The sequence below is a fragment of the Zalophus californianus genome, chromosome 16, assembly GCF_009762305.2.
Source record: "Zalophus californianus isolate mZalCal1 chromosome 16, mZalCal1.pri.v2, whole genome shotgun sequence".
NCBI lineage: Eukaryota > Metazoa > Chordata > Mammalia > Carnivora > Otariidae > Zalophus > Zalophus californianus.
The window spans coordinates 12,447,738-12,469,815 of NC_045610.1; the positions used below are offsets into that span (position 1 = coordinate 12,447,738).

Genomic DNA, 22,078 nt, shown 5'->3' on the forward strand with positions numbered 1-22,078 from the left:
CAAGTGCTTTCCACAGCAGCCGCACCATTTTCCAGTCCCACCAGCAGTGATAAGGGGTCCAAATGCTCTCCATCCTCAGTGACACGATTGTCCTTTTTTTTTTTTATTATAGTCATTCTAGTGGGTGTGAAGTGGTATCTCATTGTGGTTTTGATTTACATTTCATTACGGACTACTGATGTTGGGGCAAAATTTCATGCATTCATTGGCCATTGGCATATCTTTTTTGGAGAAATCCCTGTCCAAACTTATCACTCCAAGCCCATGTTTTTGTAACATAAGTCACATCATTCAGTCTTCAATCATCCGCCAGTGGACCATCCCTCCCATCCCTGCCACACTAACTGAATTCTAGTCATACTGGTCTCCTTCAAAATGTCACTCAAATAAGCAAATCCTTGCCCATATCAGGACCTCTGCCCTCTGGCTTCTTACTAACCAGTTCATTCTTAACATGAAGCTCTGAAGTCACATGTCACCTCCTCCCCATCTGAAGTAGCCCTTTCCGCATTTAGTCTCAAACACATCGGCTATTTCCTTCATCAAGCTTACTGCGAGCTAAAATTAGTTCTCTGTTTACTTGTCATCCTCCGCACCATAACAAAAACCCCTCAAGACCCAAGACCTTAGGCTAGGTGTCTTAGTTACAAATATATGCCCAGTGCTAGCACAGTGCCAGGCACATATCAGGTGACACAAAATATATCTGTCTACTGCGTGAATGAATACATCGCCTCCTATGCCAGGCTCCTCAACTGTAGGTAGGTTGACAACACTGACTCCATCTTGTTCATGTCCACGTGATGACCTCCCTTGGGGGTACGTGTTCCAGGCCCCTGGGAGATTAACGTATGCCCGGCCCGGAAAGCGGGAAGGCTTGTTCTGATCTCCCCTAAAGTTGCTTAGGTAACTAGTAGAGATAACATAGTTTCTTCCCCCCTCTTTCGGCACACAGGTGGCACCATGAGGTCTGATAAGTGTTAGACCCTTTGCCCTTACCATAGTGCCCCCTGTACATCCCCTTGCCCTATAAAATCTATGGCTTAAGATTGGGACTTTGCACAGAATAGATGGGCAGCTCTGGATCCTCACCCGCCTGACCCCCTGTCAGTGTTACCCTGAATAAAATTGAATAAACTGTATGGAGTCTCCAGTCTTGAAGTACTTTCTCAGGGCGCCTGGGTGGCTCAGTCAGTTAAGTGTATACCTTCGGCTCTGGTCATGATCCCAGGGTCCTGGGATCGGGTCCTGAGTCGGGTTCCCTGCTCCACAGGGAGTCTGCTTCTCCCTCTGCCCTTCCTCCTACTCATTCTCCCAATCTCTCTCTCAAATAAATAAATAAAATCCTTTTTTTTTTTAAAAAAAAAAAAGAGTACCAAAAAATAAAAAATAAAAAAAGAGTACCTTCTCAGTTTGGAGGATGCTGTATTATCCTCCCTTTAACTTCTAATGATAAGTATTGAAAGTCATGTTTATTAAACACAGGTGTAAGCACATCTAAACTTATCCTTCTAGATGAGTGGTGTTAAGTCGTCCCCCTAGGATGTCAAATACTTGTTTTGGCAAATACCACTACTTCTTAATACATGTTTAAGAGCTATACATAATATAACAACTATGGGGAAAAGATCTATATGAGCAAAAACTCAAGCAAAAACACCAAAATGTAAGAAAGCGGTGGTTTCAAACGAGATTGTAAATGATTTTTTTATATTTTAATTTTCCAAAATTAACCATAAGCTCTACTTTTTTAAAAGATTGTATTTATTTGACATACAGAGACACAGCGAGAGAGGGAACACAAGCAGGGGGAGTGGGAGAGGGAGAAGCAGGCTTCCCGCGGAGCAGGGAGCCCGATGCGGGGCTGATCCCAAGACCCCGGGATCATGAACCTGAGCCGAAGGCAGACGCTTAACGACTGAGCCACCCAGGCGCCCCCTCATAAGCTCTATTTTCTTTAAAAGCAAACATTTTTTTCCCTTAGGGAAGCCAATTACAGTCCCATCAGAAAGTACTCATTGCTTTAGACATCATGAGTTCCTTTTATTCAACATATATTAAAATCCATCATATTCTAAGCACTAGGGAGATTCAGATAGGAATCATTTATTTGCTGACATTGGCTCCAAATCAGTTTTGGCTTTTCTTTTTTTTTTTTTAACACCAAATGCCCCTTTCAAGGATAAGTCAGGTTGATGGAGGGCATTTTATATGAAATATACTATGCTACTTATTATGGGGGAACATCTGCTTAAAGGATAGTATCTAAGTATCTATCAAGTTTAAATGCAAAGAACAGACTGAGGGTTCCCAGAGAAGTTGGGGGGGTGGATGGTGAAATAACAAAGAGTATTAAAAGTACAATTATTGTGGGGCACCTGAGTGGCTCAGACGGTTAAGCATCTGACTCGGCTTCCGCTCAGGTTATGATCTTAGGGTTATGAGATCGAGCCCCTGCATCAGGCTCTGCACTCAGTGCAGAGTCTGCTTGGGAATTCTCTCCCTCTGCCCCTTCCCCTACTCGTGCGCACGCACTTCTCTTTCTTCCCCAAATAAATAAATAAATCTTTAAGATTATATTTATTTATTCACAGGAGACAGAGAGAGAGGCAGAGGGAGAAGCAGGCTCCCTACTGAGCAGGGAGCCCGATGCAGGATTCGATCCCAGGACTCCGGGATCATGACCTGAGCTGAAGGCAGACGCTCAACCATCTGAGCCACCCAGGCACCCTAAATAAATAAATCTTTAAAATAAAAGAGTACACTTATCGTAATGAGCCTGAGTAATGTATACAATCGTTGAATCATTAAATGGCCCACCTGAAACTAACATAACACATATGTTAATTATACCTCAATATAAACTATTTTTAAATGCACATGCCTTTGGGGTGCCTGGGTGGCTCAGTTGGTTAAGCAACTGCCTTCGGCTCAGGTCATGATCCTGGAGTCCTGGGATCGAGTCCCACATCGGGCTCCCTGCTCAGGAGGGAATCTGCTTCTCCCTCTGACCTTCTTCCCTCTCATGCTCTCTCTCTACCATATTCTCTCTCTCAATAAATAAAAATCTTTAAAAAACAACAAAAAAAATAAATGCACATGGCTTTGATTCAGCTAGCCCACTACTGTACAGAAATATTTGCCCATGTACATCCACACTCACTGCAGCCCTGATATACAGGAAGAAATGAGAACCGACTTAAATGTCTCTGTGGAAATTGTTACCTACATGATAGTATGTGGTGTACAATAAAATACTACGCGGCAGTTAAAACAATGAGATAGTTCGAACGTGTTGTTATGGAAAGAGAGCGAACACATATTGCTAAGTGAAAAAGAAAAAGCAGTAGCATAATATAGAGGACTACAATCCTATTTTATAAGCCACAACTATGACGTGAATGTTTCTTCAGCAGATGCCTGAGCGTGTACCATGTGCCAGGCAGCACCCTAGGGACCGAGACAATCCCTGAACTCAGGGAACTGACATTTGACAGAGGAAGGGACAAACACAGACACAGAACTTCAGCTTAGCCTGGGGAATGCGGCAGAATGACTAACTGGGGACAGTGGCCTCTACAGCTACAGCAGGATGGCCTCTTTGAGAAGGTGACACGCAAAGTGCTCGGAGTTGAAGGATTAAAAACAATGTGGCCAGGGGTGCCTGGGTGGCTCAGTTGGTTAAGCGTCTGCCTTCGGCTCAGGTCATGATCCCAGGGTCCTGGGATCGAGCCCCACATTGGGCTCCTTGCTCAGCGGGGAGCCTGCTTCTCCCTCTCCCTCTGCCTGCTGCTCTGCCTACGTGTGCTCTCTCTCTGTCAAATAAATAAATAAAATCTTAAAAAAAAAAAAAAAAAAACCAATGTGGCCACACCAAGTACTTGAGGAGAAACACCACAAGAGGATTTGTTAGGAACAAAGGCTGTGAGATCAGAAACGAGCTTGGCCTGGAATAGGGGAAAAGAGGTCAGAGGGTAGCATGGCCGGGTCGCAGACCACCTCACAAGCCTGGCTGAGTTAGGGTTTTATCTGAGTGCAAAAAGAAGCCAAGAGAGAGTTTTAAGAATGGACCCACAAGAGCAGAATTTGGTTTAGAAATACCACTCTGGCTGCTGGATAGAACAGATACGTTGCAAACCTATAGACAAACATGTATGCAAGTGCTTTGAGAAGGTCTGGAAGTGTACACCCCAAATTGTTCACTAGGACAGGAAGAGTGGCATTGAGGGAGATGTACACGGGGAGAGAGGGACAAAATGGGCAACTCACATTTGTTTCACGTATGCTCCCACCGTTTGAGTGTTTTGTAAGAATATACTCAGGTATTACTGAATTAAGGGTAGTCGCCCCTGAAGATATTCCAAGGAGGCTCTTCAGGATGTGATGTGAGGCCCAGGATGGTACAGCCGCCTGCCCAGTGCTTCCGGAGCCAGGACACAGCCTGCCAGGGAGGCGGTTTTAGATTTTAGGACAGCGGGCAGATAAGGTGTTTGCTCACTGTTCCCCTCCTACTGGAAACCCCTTTGCCTTCTCCACCTGGCAGATTCCTTTTCATGTCTCAGCACAGCAGCTCCTGTGTCACTGCCTCCCCTGGGGAGTAGCCCTGCCTGTCTCCATCCGTACATCTACCACAACGCTTTCAGAACTCTGTTCTAGTCATTCGTTTCCTAGTGAACTTCTCCAAGGCCAGAACTGTCTTTTATCTACTTCTGTATCTGCAGCATCTGGTATCAGGGCCTCGCCCATAGCAGGTGCCTGACAAATATTCCTTCAGTAACATTTTAAATCTTGGCCGCTGTCTACTTCAGCACCAGACACAAAGCTAGCCACTTAGCTATGGACTAGACCCCTGTCTCTGTCCACACTTTGGGCATTGACTGACCTTGGAAATCTACCCCGTTAAGAGCCAAAATAGAGGTAAAAGACCTGTGGTATGGTCTAGACTTGCATTTTCACAAAAGTGTTCACAGGGAAGCTGTGGGAAAGAGTGTTCTGGACTAGAATACATATGAAGAAAAGCTGCATCCTTTGCTACCCCAGTGAAGAGGCACGATACATATTAGCAAACCTGAAGCCCTTCAAAGTCTTATGGTAAAGAAACCTCCTTAATCCAATGTCCCCCGCACTGTTTTGGTTAAAGAACGCTTTTTTTGTTGCATACCTATTAAATCTTGCAGAATAATAACAACCGTGGCTAACGGTTACTGAGCACCTACTGTGTGCCAGGAGCTATAGTGAGGCGTCTCTCATTCCCCTCATTTTACAGGTGAAGAAACTGAGACCCAGAAAGCTTAATAACTTGCCCAACGTTTGAGGATTAGATTCTGGAAGAGTCCGGGCTTGAGCCTGGGCAGCCTCACTCCAGTTAGGACATAACCTTATAGCCCCTATGCCATCTAGCACCCCAGGATACAGTTGGTTGAATGTGGTCCAGGAAACGCTGATCCAGACACAAATAGAGCTTTGAAAAGCTGCAGTGCAAATGCACATATGCTTTGCCTCTCTAGGCTCTTCCTGCAGATGCAAGAAGTTATACAACAGTACTCCACTATCAGTCAAGTTCAAATCATAAACCAGAACGAAATATACTACTCTGCACAACCTGAGTCAAGTCTAAAAATCAATTACCAAACGAGTCTATGATTCAACTCAAACTCTAAGCATTTGGTGTTCCTCTGATGCCCATTTACCAAGTCAGAACTTTGAACGCTGATGATATTTGGAGGCCTTTATACATGGCACAATAAAGACCGAATTGGACCTTATGTTTGATTGGTCTTTCAGGTGGGTAAATTCAATCAAAACTGTGACCAATAAAAGTATATACAGGCCTAGAAATAAATCCTAATATTGATGGTCAGTTGATGTTTGCCAAGAAAGCCATGACAATTCAATGTGCGGGGGGGAGGGAGTCTTTTCAACAAATGGTACTGAGAAGTGGATTTCTGCATACAAAGAATGAGGTGGGACACCTTCCTCACACCATATTCAAAAATTAACTCAAAATGGATCAAAGACCTAAATGTAAGAGCAAAAACTATAAAACTCGTAGAAGAAAACATAGGAACAAGTCTTTGTGACCTTGGATTAGGCAAACAACCCTTAGATACACACCAAAAACACAAATGACAAAAGAAAAAAAACAGGCGCGTGGCTCAGTCAGTTAAGGGTCTGCCTTCGGCTCAGGTCATGAGCCCGGGGTCCTGGGATGGAGCCCCGTGTCAGGCTCCCTGTTCAGTGGAGAGTCTGCTCCTCCCTCTCCCTCTGCTCTGCCTCTGCTCATGCTCTCTCTCAAATAAGTAAATAAAATCTTTAAAAAAAAAGAAAAGAAAAAAACCAGATAAATTGAACTATATATCCACATAAAAATTTTGGGTTTCAAAGGATACCATGAAGAGACTAAAACAACAATCCACAGAATGAGAGAATATATTTGCAAATCACATATCTGATAAGGGACTTATCATCTAAAATACATAAAGAACTCTTTGTGTGCCTGGGTGGCTCAGTTGGTTAAGTGTCTGCCTTCAGCTCAGGTCATTATCCCAGGGTCCTGGGATCCAGTCCCTCATCAGACTCCCTGCTCCACAGAGAGTCAGCTTCTCCCTCTGCCCCTCCCCCACTCATTCTCTCTCTCTCTCTCTCTCTCTCTCTCTCTCTCTAATATTTTTTTAAAAAAATAAAATGAATAAAGAACTCTTAAAAAAACAGCAAAAGATAAATAACCCAACTGAAAAAAATTAGCAAAAGATAATTCTCCAAAAAACATAAACATATGGCTAAAAACACACAAGAACATGCTCAAATCATTAGCCATCAGAGAAATGCAAATCAAAACCATGATGAGATACCCTTCACACCCACTAGGACGGCTAGAATAAAAAAGACCACAAGTGTTGGCAAGGGTGTGAAGTTGGAAACCTCATACATTGCTAATGAGAATATCAGATGGTACTGTCGCTTTGGAAAACAGCTTGGCAGTCCCTGAAATGTTAAACATGGATTTACCACATGACCCAGTGATTCTGCTCCTCGGTATAGACAACCTATATGAAAACATACAACCACAAAAAAACTCCTACATGAGTGTTCACAACACTATTATTCTTAAAAAGCAGAAACAATCCAAGTGTCTACCAACTGATGAACAGATAAACAGAATGTGTCATATCCATACAGAGGAATATTACTCAGCAATGAAAGGGAATGAAGTACTGATTTGTGCTACAAAGGAGATGACCCTGAAAACACAATGTTGCATAAAAGGAGCCAATCACAAAAGACCACATAGTGCACTATGTGAAATGTACATGGAATATACATGAAATGTCCAGCACAGGCAAATCTACAGAGCCCTAAAGTAGACAGTGGCTGCCTAAGGCTGCAGGGGAAGGAGAGGGAAGGGGTAGTGACTTGGTAATGGGTATAGGGTTTCTTTTGGGGCTGATGAAAGTCTTCAGAAATTGACTACGGTCATGAATGCACAACTCTGCTGTGGACATACTAAAAACCACTGAATTGTACACTTTAAATGGGTGTAGGGTATGTGAATTATATCTCAATACGGCTGTTGTTGTTTTTTAAGTCCTCAGGGAAGCACATCATCTGTAACTGCTGATGGATTTTAGTGAACGCTTATGGAGCTGGGGCTTCAGCTCCCAGAAGCAGCCACTTCACTAGAACAAAACAGAAATAGCTCACACACTACTCCTCCTGCTGCTTCCTCACCGAGTTTTCTTGTTAGGTTTCCTTTAGACCTCTTTGTACTCCTTCCTCGGTTCCTTTCCAGTGCTTACCACAGTCTGTGATTATCTCGGCTTGTGAGATTCTTTGTTTAATGTCTACTCTGTGAGCTCCATGAGGGCAGGACCATGTTTGTTCATCTCTGTATCACTGGTGTCCAGCAGCATCTAACGGTTGGTTCTCAGCTATTTGCTGATTAAATGCACATCCAGCACCCAGTCAACCAGGTCCAATTAGACTCAATATTTTCTCCTGTTACTGGATCAAAACACCTCACTGGTTTACAAGCTAATACTGTTTCACTCAGTTAGGGTGTCACCAGGTTGAGTACCAAAGAAACAAGCATGGGCCTGTGCAGGGGTGAGGAGAGGCAGAGGGCGGGGAAGAGTAGGGGAGGCCCCGGCAGGGGGAAGGCACAGATGCTCAGACGGGAAGACAAACTTACTTTTCTAGGTTGGCCATCTGCTTCACAGCTTCCACAGCCCCTGGCAGAGGCTCCAGGTCAAGAAAGAAATTTTCTGATTCCCATATGCTAATGGCCTTCTCCTAAGAAGATGAGAGAGAAGTGGGTGACTTCAGGGGACTCAGCACATTGCCTCATCACAGGGACGATGGCGCAGCTGGGAAGAGCTGTTGACAAGAAGAGTGTGAGCCTTCCACGTTCCTCCCCCAATACACACACACATACCCAAGGTCATATCCTGGGGGGACCGGGAAATCACATGGAGCATGTGTGTGTTCCAGCCCCTCTCCAGGGGCTCTGACTTCTGCAAAGATCCAGTAGAGATCAGCCAAGGAGTCAGGAGCAATGGATCCCAAAGCCTGCTCTCCTTGAGGCATGGCTAGAGCCATCTGGGACCAAAGGCAAGTCATCATGAATCATGCGCTTGCTTGATTCTAATGGCCAGAGACATCGCAGAGGCTCTGCGGGTGGACCTGGTCTTGCCATGGCGCTGAAGTCCTTAAATTCAAGAGCTGGAGGAACTCAGAGATTCTTAAGAGCACTACTGTGCCATGTGGGGTAAGGGGGGCCAGGGAGGGCGGGTGGAAGGCCAAATGAGCAGAACTCCAGGTTCCTCACCCGTATCAACTGGAACAGCTCTGGTATCTGTCTTAGGCATTGGTATGTCATTAAGTACTTTGTTTAAAAAGTATTCTGCAGCTTTTAAAGTCTGAAAACCAAAAATCCAGACTCTCATTGTTCATATGAGAAAATCAAGGCTCTGAATGGGGAAGGGATTTACTCAATGCCACACAGCGGAACAGTGGCATTACTGAGAGCTGAACACCATCTCCTGACTCCGAGGCTACAAGCTTCTACCTTTTGTCACCAGCCTAAAATCAAGTTTGCAGAATGCCACACTTTTCCAGGCCCAGGACAAGGGGAGGGGAGACAGACCCTGGCCTCCGAGGAACAGGAACCTACAACCCATGTGTGCAGCAGGAGCTGTCTCTCCCAGGTCAGAACCCGCACACTCTAGAACAAGCACCACCACCACGTCCCACTTAGAGGCGGAGCGCCCTGAGATCACACTGGCATTATTCTTGTGAACTATGTGGGCTGAAGCAAAGGAGTACTGATAGTTAATATATGGTCTCTCTTGTTTGACCCTCACCTCCCACGAGGGGCAAGAATCACTATCCCCAGTTTACTGATAAGGAAACAGGCTTACAGAGGATTGTTTTCAAGGCCACTTATGGGTGATACTGTCAGAACTTGACTCAGGGCTTCTGACTCACCCAGAGGCAGGGGGACGGGGGGAAAGTGTACTTGACGGAGGAGTAAGAGGTCCTGGCCCTGGCTGTGTGATCTCGGCCTCACCACCTTGCCTCAATAATCAGCATCCCGGCATCCCCTCCCTCCTTCCATCACTAACTTGGCTCTGAAACCCTGATCAAGGCACTTCTCTCTCTGGGCTGAGTTCCTCAACTGTCCTAACAGTGTAGGATTCTAAGTCAGTTAAAATGAGCTTTGCCTTCCACCTCTGCCCTGATTACCTCTGCAAGCCCTGTGAAGATCAAAGGGGTTACCGAGAGAGTGATATTTTGTAAAGCAGAAATGCTTACATAATCAAGGTGGGTTGGTTCATTGGTTGTTTTTACCTGTAGGTGCCAGGCCAGCTCAGCCAAGGGGAGACCCAGGGATGTCCTGCTGTGGGCTATGCTGGGGACACGGGGCATGTGTTCATCTACTAAAATCCTGTTTGCTGCAATGCTCCCAGAAGCAGAACTCAGTAGGTCACTCCCAGAACACTGCATCCTTAGTGTCCCAAGAGCTCCGTTCCTTTGCCTAGTCCTTAGAAAATGGTAAAATTATCTCCTTAGATGTGGAGTCTGCACATCCGTACAAAGGAGTTCAAAAACCACTGTCCTTTTCAGAGTAGGGGGTGGGCTTTATTTCCTCACCCCAATACACTCCTGGGAGGAAATAAGGGGCCCAGACTGCCAATACTGTGCACTGTCTATAAATGAACAGCCACATAGAGCAGGGCAGTCTGTTACGAGACCGCAAAAATTACTAGGATATTCTCTCCAGCTTGAAGTCGGTAATCAGGTATTAGAGCTGGGAGAAGTGAGCACACAGAACTCGGAGAAAGTCGCCTTCTGAAGTGCATGGTGTTGATGAAGCGCCGTGGTGCCTGGTTTTCTTTCTAACACTTGCCTCTCAACAAACCAATTATTGTCAAGTTACTTTTTTAAGTCAAAAGATGTGTCACTTGTTAGAGCAGGACAGAGAAGAGGATTTTGGGGTGGGGAAAGCTAAATGTGCCTGGGAAGGCAGACAGACTTGGGCTGGAATCCTAGCTGAGCCCCTTACTAGCTATAGGACTTGGGACAAGTTTCCTCATCTGCATCATGAAGATAATAAATGTCTACCTCACATGGGAGACAATGCAGTCAACCTGTGGATACAAAATAGGCTCGAATATTATCATCATCACACTTCTGGTGGTGACCTTGGGCGGCCAATCAAGGGATGCCAGAAAACATCCAGCCTCTTTAAGTTTGTGCAAGGCAAAATCCCGTTCCTTTCCCGAAATAGTTTAAACTCACAAACTAAGCCATCTGTCTCTAAACATGCCTGGATATTTCCCCTCCATCCATCCTGGACTCAGACAGCAAAGCACAGCGGGAGTCAGGGGGATGCGGTGGGCTCAGGTTCAGCAGGGCCACCAAAGCAAGAGGATAAACCAAGGAGTTGAACCCACCCCATCTTGACCACTGACTCATTGTGTGATGTCCAGAAAGTCACTCAACTTCGCTGGGCCTCAAATACTGGGAGCTATGCATTCATGGAAAAGGACAAAAAAGAACGGTAAAGACACTCATCAAATTAGTGAGCATGAAGAAATGGGCATGTGACTGTGGCAGGGGTGAAAGAGGACTTTACTTGTAACGTTTATTTCATTTTAAAAAATTTCAAGACTTGCGGCCAAATGCACCAAAAATTAAAGAGTCAGCTTAAGATAGAGTTCGTATTTTACGCCTCACATTCTCCTGACTTTTGAGAAGCCCTCGATGACAGCCAACAGTTCCTGAGCGCTGGGCTGCGCAGGGCGCGGCGGCCCCGGTCCTCCCCGGCCACCACCACCACCACCACCTGCCCGTTTTACGAGAGGACCACCCCGAGGCTCGGGGAGGTGACCCCCACCCAAGGTCACGCGGGCTCCCGGCCCAGGGCTGGGAAGGAGGGCCGCAGTCCTGCCGGGCGCGGGTGGGCTCGGGGCCCCCCAGAGCGGGAACGGGGCCCCGGGGCGGGGGATGCTCACGCTCAGGCCGGGCTGCAGGAGGCCGTACTGCTCGGACAACCAGAAGCCGCGCCGGTCCTCCAGGGCGATGAAGGGCTGGTCGGGGAAGCGCGCGCGGAACTTCCTGAGGAAGCCGCCCTCGAAGTCGGCCAGCACGCCGTCCATGTCCACCAGCACCCGCAGGGCGCGGCCGCACTCCCGGCCCGCCGGCCAGCCCGCCCCCCAGCGCCGCCCCGCCGGGAACGCCGCGCCGCGGGGCCGCAGCGCACACCAGCCGCCGAGCCGTATCATGGCCCTGGGCGGTCGCTCGCCGCGGGCGCCGGGGCCTGCGCCGCGCCACCCCGCCGGGCCGGGCCCGGAGACATGACAGCGGGGGCGGGGAAGAAACCCCTGCCGGCCGGGGCGCGCGAGGAGCGCGGGGAGCGCGGGGAGCGCGGGGCGCTGGGCGCTTGGGGCGCGAGCGCGCAGGCTCTGGCCCCACAGCGAGGCTGCGGCACGCGCCCCGGCGGAGGCGGGGCTCGGGGGGCGTGGCTTTGGGGACCGCCCACAGTCCCAGGCTCTCCACTCGCATCTTCTCCCAGGACCGCGGGCCTGGGCTCCCCCCTCCCAGTGCAGCAGCGAGACCGCCGGAGCGGTGTACGCTGATGGAGCGAGGGGCTGCGTCGCTGAGCACTTACCGTATGGGGCCGTGGGCAAACCTCGCAAGGTTCCTGCCATCCTGGAATTTACCTTTAAGAAGAGGAGACAGACAAGCGTACACAACAGGCAAAAAAAAATTTTCAGCGGCGCCTGGGTGGTTCCAGTCGTTAGGCGTCTGCCTTCGGCTCAGGTCATGATCCCGGGGTCCTGGGATCGAGCCCCGCATCGGGCTCCCTGCTCGGCGGGAAGCGTGCTTCTCCCTCTCCCATCTCCCTGCTTGTGTTCCCTCTCTTACTGTGTCTCTCTCTGTCAAATAAATAAATAAACTCTTTAAAAAAATTAAAAAAATTTGTCAGAGGGTGACAATAGTATGAAGGAACCAAAACAGGATGGGGTGCACTCGGAGAGCCTCCCTGCTTTATAGTGAACATCTGGAGAGAAGCTGATACTAGTAGGACAAATAAATACGTTGCAAACATCACAAAGCCTTAATAAAACTGGTGATTTTCAAATAAATCTATAAGCATATATTGTTTTGTACGCTGGTATTGATTGCTTTTTTTTTTTTAACAGAAGGGGGAACAAAGCAGCATGACGTGATGATGGAGAGGTGGGGAGACTGGCAAGGTGGTCAGGGAAGGCCTCTTGCAGGAGGGGATGCTGGAGCAGAGACAGAAATGACGAGAATAGAGGGTGCAAGAACCAAAGAGACCTATTAGTCCAGACAACACAAGCAGCCAGCTCAAAAGCCTCAGAGAGTGGGGAGGCCAACGGAACCACAATTTTCATTCTTATAATTCTTTGGTACAGGCTTGTTGAACATCTCCTGTGTGCTCGGTGGTGGATATCAAGCAGTGAACAAAGTCCCCACCCTCACGGAACGGACATTTTTGGATCTGCCCAAAATTATGGTGAAGGAAGGGTAGGGTATTCCACTCTCAAGCCAGAGAGGTAGTCAGGGCCACAAGGAACCAGTGCGGCACAGTTCAAAAAGTATTTGGGCTGTGGTGTCCCACGGACCCATGCTCCAGCCCAGGCACACAGTAAGTCCTCAGCACCCTCACACAACGGGTTACTCTCATGGCACCTCCTGGATTCAAGAGAGGAGACCAGGTCTGATTCATCCCTGTGTCCTGAATGAATGAATGAATGAATGAGATCCCTGAAGGAACCTTTTCCGGTTATTCTCTGACCCCCTAGCTAAGACACCCCACTGTGTTTCTCCATCTTGATATTCATTAATTATGTCACCTTGTTTTTCTTCATAATTTTATTACAAAAGTTTTCACACAGAAAAGTTGAAAGACTTGTCTGAGGAAGATACATATACCCACCACCTGGATCCTGCAGTTAACAGTTTGCTATATTTGCTTTACCGTACATTGGTGTGTCTCCCGATCCCTCCGTCAGTCCATCTTATTCTTGGATGCATTTCAAAGTAAGCTGTAGACAGCAGTATACTTCACCCTCAACATATCAGCCTCTGTAGCTTTAAGCGAGTTCAACGTATTTAAACGTAAGTCTTACAAATGAAATGCACAATCTTAACTTCACCATTCTGTGACTTTTTGACAACTCATCCCTGGGGATGCATTCCTAGGAAGATATGGAATAATGCTATCCAGATACAGTAGCCACTGTCCACATGTGGCTGTTGAGTAATTAAAATGTGCCTACTGCAGCTGTGGGACCAAATTTTCCATTTTACTTTACTTTAAATAATTTAAATAATCCACAAGTCTGATGGCCAATTTGTCAAACAGTGCAGCTACAGAACTTCTCCATCTTCCCAGAAAGTTCCTTTCTGCTTCTTCTCCATCAGCCCCATCTCCCACTGTTCTAATTTTTTTCACCATAGTTGAGTTTTGCCTATTCTAGAACTATAAATGGAATCCTATGCTGTGTCCTTTTTTGTGACTGACTTCTTTCACTCAGCATGTTTTTGAGTCATTTGTGTTGTTGTATCAGAAGTTTCTTTTATTGCTGAATATTTAATTGCATGAATGTATGTCAGTTTGCTCATTCTCCCACTGATGGCCATTGAGCTGTTTCTAGTTTGGGACTACTATGAATCCACACAAGTCTTTGTGTGGATTTTTTTTTCTCTTGAGTAAATACCTGAAAGTGGAATCATCAAGTCCTAGGAAAAGGTATGTGTTTAGTTTTATAAGACACTGCCAGAGGGGCATCTGGTGGCTCAGTCAGCGGAGGATGCGACTCTTGATCTCAGGGTTGCGAGGTCGAGCCCCACGTTGGGTATAGAGGTTACTTAAAAATAAAATCTTAAAAAAAAAAAAAAAACCCTGCCAGATATTTTTCAAACTGTGCCATTTTACACACCCACAAGCGATGTATGGGAGTTCTGTTTGTCCCACATACTCACCAATATTTGATGTTGTCAGTCTTTTTAGCCATTCTGGTGGGTGTGTTGGTGGTATCTCATTGCATTCTATCTTGCATACATCGCCATGTTTTGTTTTTTATTTCTAAAATGATTTGCTTTAGGGGCGCCTGGGTCGCTCAGATGGTTAAGCGTCTGCCTTCAGCTCAGGTCGTGATCTCCGGGTCCTGGAATCAAGCCCCACATCGGGCTCCTGGCTCAGTGGGGAGTCTGCTTCTCCCTCTCTCCCTGCTCATGCTCTCTCTCTGTCTGTCTCAAATGAATAAATAAAATCTTTTAAAAAAATAAAATGATTCGCTTTGTTGCTTACTTGTGGGGTTTTATTTTTTGTCTTCCCCCTTTAGAATGTATGTTGCGTAGGGGTAAAACCTTGTCCAGTGTGTTTAGTTATATGTCCCTAGTGCTTAGAACAGGGCCTGGCATATAGTATGTGTTCAATAAATTCATTCATGCATGTATTCAACAAATAGTTTTTGTATGGCTTGAACACAGCAGGTATCGCTAATCCCATTTGACAGGTGAGAAGACTGGGACTAAGGGACCAGAGGCACAGCCATGTTCAGCATAGCTGATAATAAATGGTAATCAGAGCTGACATATATGGATGCCTACCTACTCGGTCGGTCAGGCACCATCTAGGCTCTTGGTGTGAATCATCTCACTTATCCCCACAAAGTTGCCGTGAAGAATATTAATAATAATCCATTTTAAAGGATAAAAACACTGAAGCACTGAGAGATTAATAACTTGCCCCTTGGTGTTGGTCATTGGAAACAAGTGATTTTGATATTTCTCCCTTCAAGGGCTGGAGCTGAATTCCTGTGCCCTTGGATACGGACTATATTTACTTCTGCACTTCTGATCAATACTATCGTGGAAATGATGGTTTGGGACTTCCAAGAATAGGTCATAAAAGACATCGTGGCTTCTCTCTCTCCCTCCCTCTCTCTCTCTCTCTCTCATTTCTCTCCCTGCCATGTCTATGGACACTGAAGCAGCCCCATGGAGAGGTCCCCAGGTTAAGAAACTCAGACCTCCTACCAACATCCAGAGAAGAATGGAAGCTCCGCTGATGATAGTTATGTGAGTGAACCATCTTAGCAACACACCCTTCCACCCCAGTCAAGCTTTCATATGGTGCAGCTTCAACTGATATCTTGACTATAATCTCCTGAGAGACCTTGGCTCAGAACCACCCACCTCAGCTGCTGTCAGATTTGTAACTCAGAAGTGTGAGATAGTAAATGTTTGTTGTTTCAAGCCTCTAAGTTTGGGGGTAATTTTTACCCATCAATAGCTCACAAATACACTAGGTCACTAGTAAGCCTTAGAACTGGGATTTAGTTCAGTCCAGTCAGACTCCAGTTGACACAATATACATAATGACATCTATCCTTAAATGAGTGTCTCTCACGCACCAGGCTCTGTGAAATGGTCTCCATGCATTAGTGGCTTTGATTGGAGCCCAGTGCCTAATCTTTGCACTGCAATGCAATTGCACTGGGGGTGATTGGGGGTGCAGGCTCTGGAGTTCAACTGCCTGGGTTTTAATCCTGACTCTGGCACTTATCAGTTGTGACTATCTTTAAATATTACTTTGACATGTCTTTAAATATCACTTAGATTCCCTCATCTGCAAAATGGAAGTAATAGTAGCACCTGCCTCCTAGGGTTCTTGTGGAATCACATGACTATTTACACTTACAGCATTCAGAACCGAGTCCTGCACATTGCAGACACTCAGTGTATATCTCAGTTGTATTATCTTGAGAGTCATTGACATTGTGTTACCTGATAGTTGTTTTCTATCAAACGTGGGCAAGCACTTTATTTTGTTGTATCTTCACAATGACCCTATGAGGTAGGCATCATCATTTCACAGGGTAGACATAGCCTCAGAGAGGAGAAGTAACTTTTCCCAGGTCACACAGCTAGTAACTAACACAGTTGGTCTGTGACTCAAGCCTGTATGACTTCAAACCAATCCTTCCCATCATATGATCTTCCAATCTCTGCATTAAGCTAGATTTTCTGCTAACTGGTTAGGGTGGAACAGAGAACTGCCAAGGGCGCCTGGGTGGCTCAGTCGATTAAACATCTCACTTGATTTCAGCTCAGGTCATGATCTCAGGGTCATGGGATCGAGCCCAAAGTGGGGAATCCATGCTCAGCGGGGAGTCTGCTTGAGATTCTCTCTCTCACTCTCCTTCGGCCCCTCCCCGCTCTTCCTTTCTAAAATAAATAAACCTGGGGCGCCTGGGTGGCTCAGATGGTTAAGCGTCTGCCTTCGGCTCAGGTCATGATCCCAGGGTCCTGGGATCGAGTCCCGCATTGGGCTCCCTACTCCTTGGGAGCCTGCTTCTCCCTCTGCTTCTCTCTCTCTCTCTCTCTCCCCCTCTGTCTCTCATGAATAAATAAATAAAATCTTTAAAAATAAAATAAAATAAAATAAAATAAATAAACCTTAAAAAAAAAAGAACTCACATTTATTGGGGGCTTGCTATATGCCAGGCACTGTGCCAAAGGCTTTCCATATGTTTTCTCATTCACTCACAGGCCAAAGCAGTGATTCACCACATATTCCCCCAGGTTCCTCCCTACGCTTGGCACAGAAAAGGCATGCAAAGAGTTCTTGTTGAATTAAAAATAGCCCAAAGTGTACAAGAGTTGATTTTTATGATAAAAAAGATTATTTTGCCCTATTGGTTGAGGACCTCACTTGCCAAAAATACCGTCTTTGGATAAAACAGATGAGGATCTCCTGACTGGCACCCCGACCCTTGAGCCTGTATCTTCTTCCACTGTCCAGGCTAATGTTTACTGGGGATCCCTCCCTGCCAACATGGTGCCCGCAAGAAGAAAGTTTAACATCTCCATGGTGGTAGGGGACAGAAGCTTGGATCCGCTCACTGTTCTTGCTTTCTCTACAGGGTATAGCTGCTTATACTTGTCCTGACCCCTAAGCTGGTCTACACTGAGGTGCTTGTGACCCCCTGAGCCTTTTGTGGTGGCCTGTTTGCCCCAGCTGTTGAAGACTGTGGTCCTGGCCTTTTGCCTCTTCACAAAGTCCCCACACTGCAGCCTCCATGTTCTGACCACTCTGCTTGCAGCACTGGGTATGCGTGAGTCACAGCATAGCCTGTGCAAGACACTACCTCAGGTCCACTTAATGCTAGACACCTCCCTCAGATATTGCAGGCCTGCCAGTGAAGGGCTACACTGACCCAGCGCTGAGTTAACATGACCTGTCTCAGAGAGGGCTTAACCTCTTCCCTGTTGATGCCAGGGGAGCTCTGGGAACACTGTGGTTTCTAACTGACCTACCCCTGAGACTTCCAACTCAGGGTGAGAAGAAGCCAGGGCCAGCATCTGACTCTTCCCTATTTAATTTTCCTCTCAAGCTCCCAGTTCCAGAAGCTTTTCCCATATCGTTCTGTGGGTTGTCTTTTTACTTTCTTGGTAGAATCCTTTGAAGCACAAAAGTTATAAAATTTGATGAAGTCCTTTATTTTTTCTTGGGCAGAGCATATTTGAAATACACTCTGACAAACCTTCCCTTATCGGTCAGCTGGCTTCTTCCTAGGTATCTAGAAACTCCCTTTGTATAGAGGTCTCTCCAAAGCATAGAACACCATGCTTTTCATTTGATATAGAGAGAGAATCTTTAGAATTTAAAAACCTTAACCAAGGGATAAAGAGGAAGAAGCCAAGAAAGTAAAAAGATAACCCACAGAATGAGAGAAAATATTTGCAAATCATGTATCTGGAATAGGACTTTTACTCAGAATACATGATGAGCTCTTACAACTTCACAGTAAAAAGACAAATAACTCAATCATAAAGTGAGCAACATGCATGAATAGACATTTCTCCAAAGAAGGTATGGCCAAGAAGCACAAATGGCCAAGAATCACAGAAAAGACACTTCACATCATTGCTCATTAAGGAAATGCCAGTCCAAACCACAGTTAGATACCACTTACACACCTACTAGAACAGCTAAAATTAAAAAGACTGAAAATTCTGAAAGCAGCAAGAATGTAGAGCAACAAGAAATCTCACACATTACTGGTAGGCTTGTAAAATGTGCAACAGCTTTGAAAAATAGTTTGGCATTTCCTGGAAAAGTTAAACTTAGTTACCATATGACCCAGAACTTCCACTCCTTGGTATAAACCCAAGAACACTGAAAAACTATATCTACACCAAAACTTACACACGAATATCCATAAGAGCATTATTCACAATAACCAAAAGGTGGTAACAACCCAAATGCCTATCAACTGATGAACAGATAAACAAAATGTGGTATATCCATGCAATGGAAGAGTATTCAGCCTTGAAAAGGAAGGAAATTGTGACACATGCTACAACATGGGTGAATCATGAAGACATGCTAAGTAAAAGAAGCCAGACGTAAAAGGTCACATATTGCATAATTTCATTTATATGCAATGTCCAGATTAGGCAAATCTATAGAGATAGAAAGTAAATTGATGGTTGCCAGGGGATCAGAAGAGGTAGGAGGGAATGGGGAGTGAGTGCTAATGGGAATGCAATTTCTTTCATATGCATATGAAGTGTGAAGAAAATATTCTGGAATCAAATAGTGGTGATGGTTGAACAACCTTGTAATATACAAAAAACAGCTGAATTATACAACTAAATTGTAAAAGGGTGAAAGATTATGGCATGTGAGTTACATGTCAAAAACTGAGAAGAAAAGATATACTATGCCCTGAGTATATATGTTTCATAGTTCCTTAGATATGAAATAGATAGAAGATACCATGACATTTATAGTCCAGTTGGTTCTTATGTAAAAATTAAAGGCTCAAAGATTTTAAATACTAAGATCTTTGAGTGTTGATTAGCTGTTTTGTTTTAGTTTTTGTTTTAGGATTTTAAAAATTATCTTTGCCTTTTTCCTCATCTTGAGGGAAAGAATTAATTTTTTTCACCCTTAAGAATCATGTTAGCTGTGAGCTTTTTGTAGACACTTTTTTTTTTATCCAATTAAGCAGTTCCTTTCTATGCCTAGTCTTCTGAGAGTTTTTTAAAATCACAAATGCATGTTGAATATTGACAAATGCCTTCTCTGCATGCATCAGTTTATATGATCATATAGTTTCTCTTCTTCAGGCTGTTAATATGATGGATTACATTGATTTTCAAACAATGAACAACTCATGCATTCCTGAGATTAACCCAGCTTAGTCATGGTTTGACTTTTTTATCTATTGCTGAATTCAATTTGCTAATATTCTGTTGAGCTTTTATGTGCCTATGTTCATGGAGGATATTAGTCTGTAGTTTTCTTGGAAGTTTAAATTGTTGATTTAAGAACTTCTTTTATAATATAATGTGAAAGGCTATACTATTTTCTCTAAGGACTGCTTTAGCTGCATCTCACAAATTTTGATTTATTATATTTTAATTTTCATCCAGTTCAAAATATTTTCTAGTTTCCCTTGAGACTTCTGCTTCGACCAATAAACTGTTTAGAAGTGTGTTCTTCCATGTCCAGGTATTTAGAAAGTTTCCAGTTATCTTTTTGCTCTTGATTTCTTCTTTAATTCCATTATTTAGAGAACATACTTTGTATGATTCCAATTCTTTTAAGTTTGTTAAGGCCTGTATTATGACCCACTATATGGTATGTCTTGGGGAATGTTCCATGTGCATTTGAAAAGAATGTGTATTGTGCTGTTATCGGATGAAGTGTTGTATTAAATATCAATTAGATACAGTTGTTTGATGGTATTATTCAGTTTTTCTAGTTCCTTGCTGATTTTCTGTCTACTTGTTCTATCAATTACTTACCAAGTAATGTCAAAATCTCCAACTATAATTATGGATTTGTCCATTTCAGTTTTTTCTTATCAATTTTGGTTCATATATTTTGAGGTTAAGTTCATACACATCTAAGATTGTTATATACTTTTGATGAATTGACTCTTTCAGCATTATCTTTATCTCCGTTAATTTTCCTTGTAGGATATATCACTACAGAATCTACAAATATTGTAAGGATAATAAGAGAATACTATGAACAACTCTCTGTACATAATTTTACTATGTTTGATATTAATATAGCCACCTCCAACTTTCTTTTGACTAGTGTTTCAAGGCATATCTTTTCCCATCCTTTTACTTTTTATCTTTGCATTAACTTTTAGGTGAGTTTCTTGTAGATAAAATATACTTGGATCAACTTTTTGATCCATTCTGACAATCTTAATTCTGTAATTGGCACATTTAAACGATTTATATTTAATGTAACTGTGCATGTGATTGGATTTAAGCCTACCATTTCATTATTTGTTTTCTGTTTGTTTCCTCTGTTTTTCGATTCTCTGTTTTTTTTATTTCCTGCCTTCTTTTGATTATTTGACTTTTTTTTAGTATTTTTCATGTTTCTATTGAGTTTTTTTTTTTACTAACTTTTTAGTGGTTACAATATAAATTAAGGATTACAATACATGTTTAACTTTTCATATACTACTAGGAATAAATATTTTACCACTTCGAGTAGAATATACAAACCTTACCACTATTAGGTCCATTTACCCTCCCCTTTTCTGTTGTAGTTGTCATATTTTACATCTACAAACACTGGAAACCCCAACAGACCTTATTATACATTTTTTTTCATCATGATAAGTACACTATTTAGTCCCCATCACCTATTTCCCCTATCCCCCACCTACCTCCCCTAAGTTAAGAGTTTATTTCTTGGTTTTTCTCTTTCTTTTTCCTCTGCTCATTTGTTTCTTAAATTCCACATATGAATGAGATGATATGGTATTTGTCTTTCTCTGACTGACTTATGTAGCTTAGCATTATACTCTCAGCTCTATCCATGTTGTTGAAAATGGCAAGATTTCACTCTTTTTTATGGCCGAGTAATATTCCATTGTATAAATATACCACAACTTCTTTATCCATTCATCTATCAGTGGATACCTGGGCTGCTTCCATTGTTTGACTATTGTAAATAATGCTTCAATAAGCATAGGGGTGCCTGTAACCCTTTGAATTAGTGTTTCTGCATTTTGGGGGTAAATACCGTGAGATTACTGGATCATAGGTTAGTTTTATTTTTATTTTTTTGAGGAGCATCCATATTGTTTTCCACAGTGGCTGCACCAGTTTGCATTCCAACCAACTGTGCAAGAGGGTTTCTTTTACTCCACATCCTTGCCAACACTTGTTTCTTGTGTTGTTGATTTTAGCCATTCTGACAGGTGTGCAGTGATAATCTCATTAGAGTTTTGATTTGCATTTCCCTGATGATGAGTGATGTTGAGCATCTTTTCATGTGTCTGTTGGCCATTTAGATGTCGTCTTTGGAGAAATATCTGTTCATGTCTTCTTTTGTTGTTGTTTTATTTTTTATTATTTTTTACATGTTTCTTTTTTTCTTTTTTCTTTTCTTTTATTATGTTATGTTAGTCACCACACAATACATCATTCGTTTTTTTTTTAAGATTTTATTTATTTATTTGACAGAGACATAGTGAGAGAGGGAACACAAGTAGGGGGA

The 22,078-nt window shown here is 44.0% G+C and overlaps 1 protein-coding gene across 3 annotated transcripts in view; it reads right to left on the reverse strand.

Annotated features, from left to right (window-relative positions):
* NT5M (5',3'-nucleotidase, mitochondrial) overlaps positions 1–11,944 on the reverse strand; it is a 56,886-nt gene extending 44,942 nt beyond the window's left edge. The window contains exons 1-2 of one of the 3 annotated variants that reach the window (XM_027626624.2): positions 11,514–11,939; positions 8,189–8,289 (exon numbers count right to left, since the gene is read on the reverse strand). In XM_027626624.2, coding sequence (XP_027482425.1) covers positions 8,189–8,289; positions 11,514–11,783 — 371 coding nt within the window. In that variant the 5' untranslated portion in view covers positions 11,784–11,939. Of the gene's footprint in view, positions 1–8,188; positions 8,290–11,513 lie in introns of all 3 variants that reach the window. The other 2 variants (XM_027626625.2, XM_027626626.2) reach the window with 2 other exon arrangements.
* Positions 11,945–22,078: the final 10,134 nt, after the last annotated feature.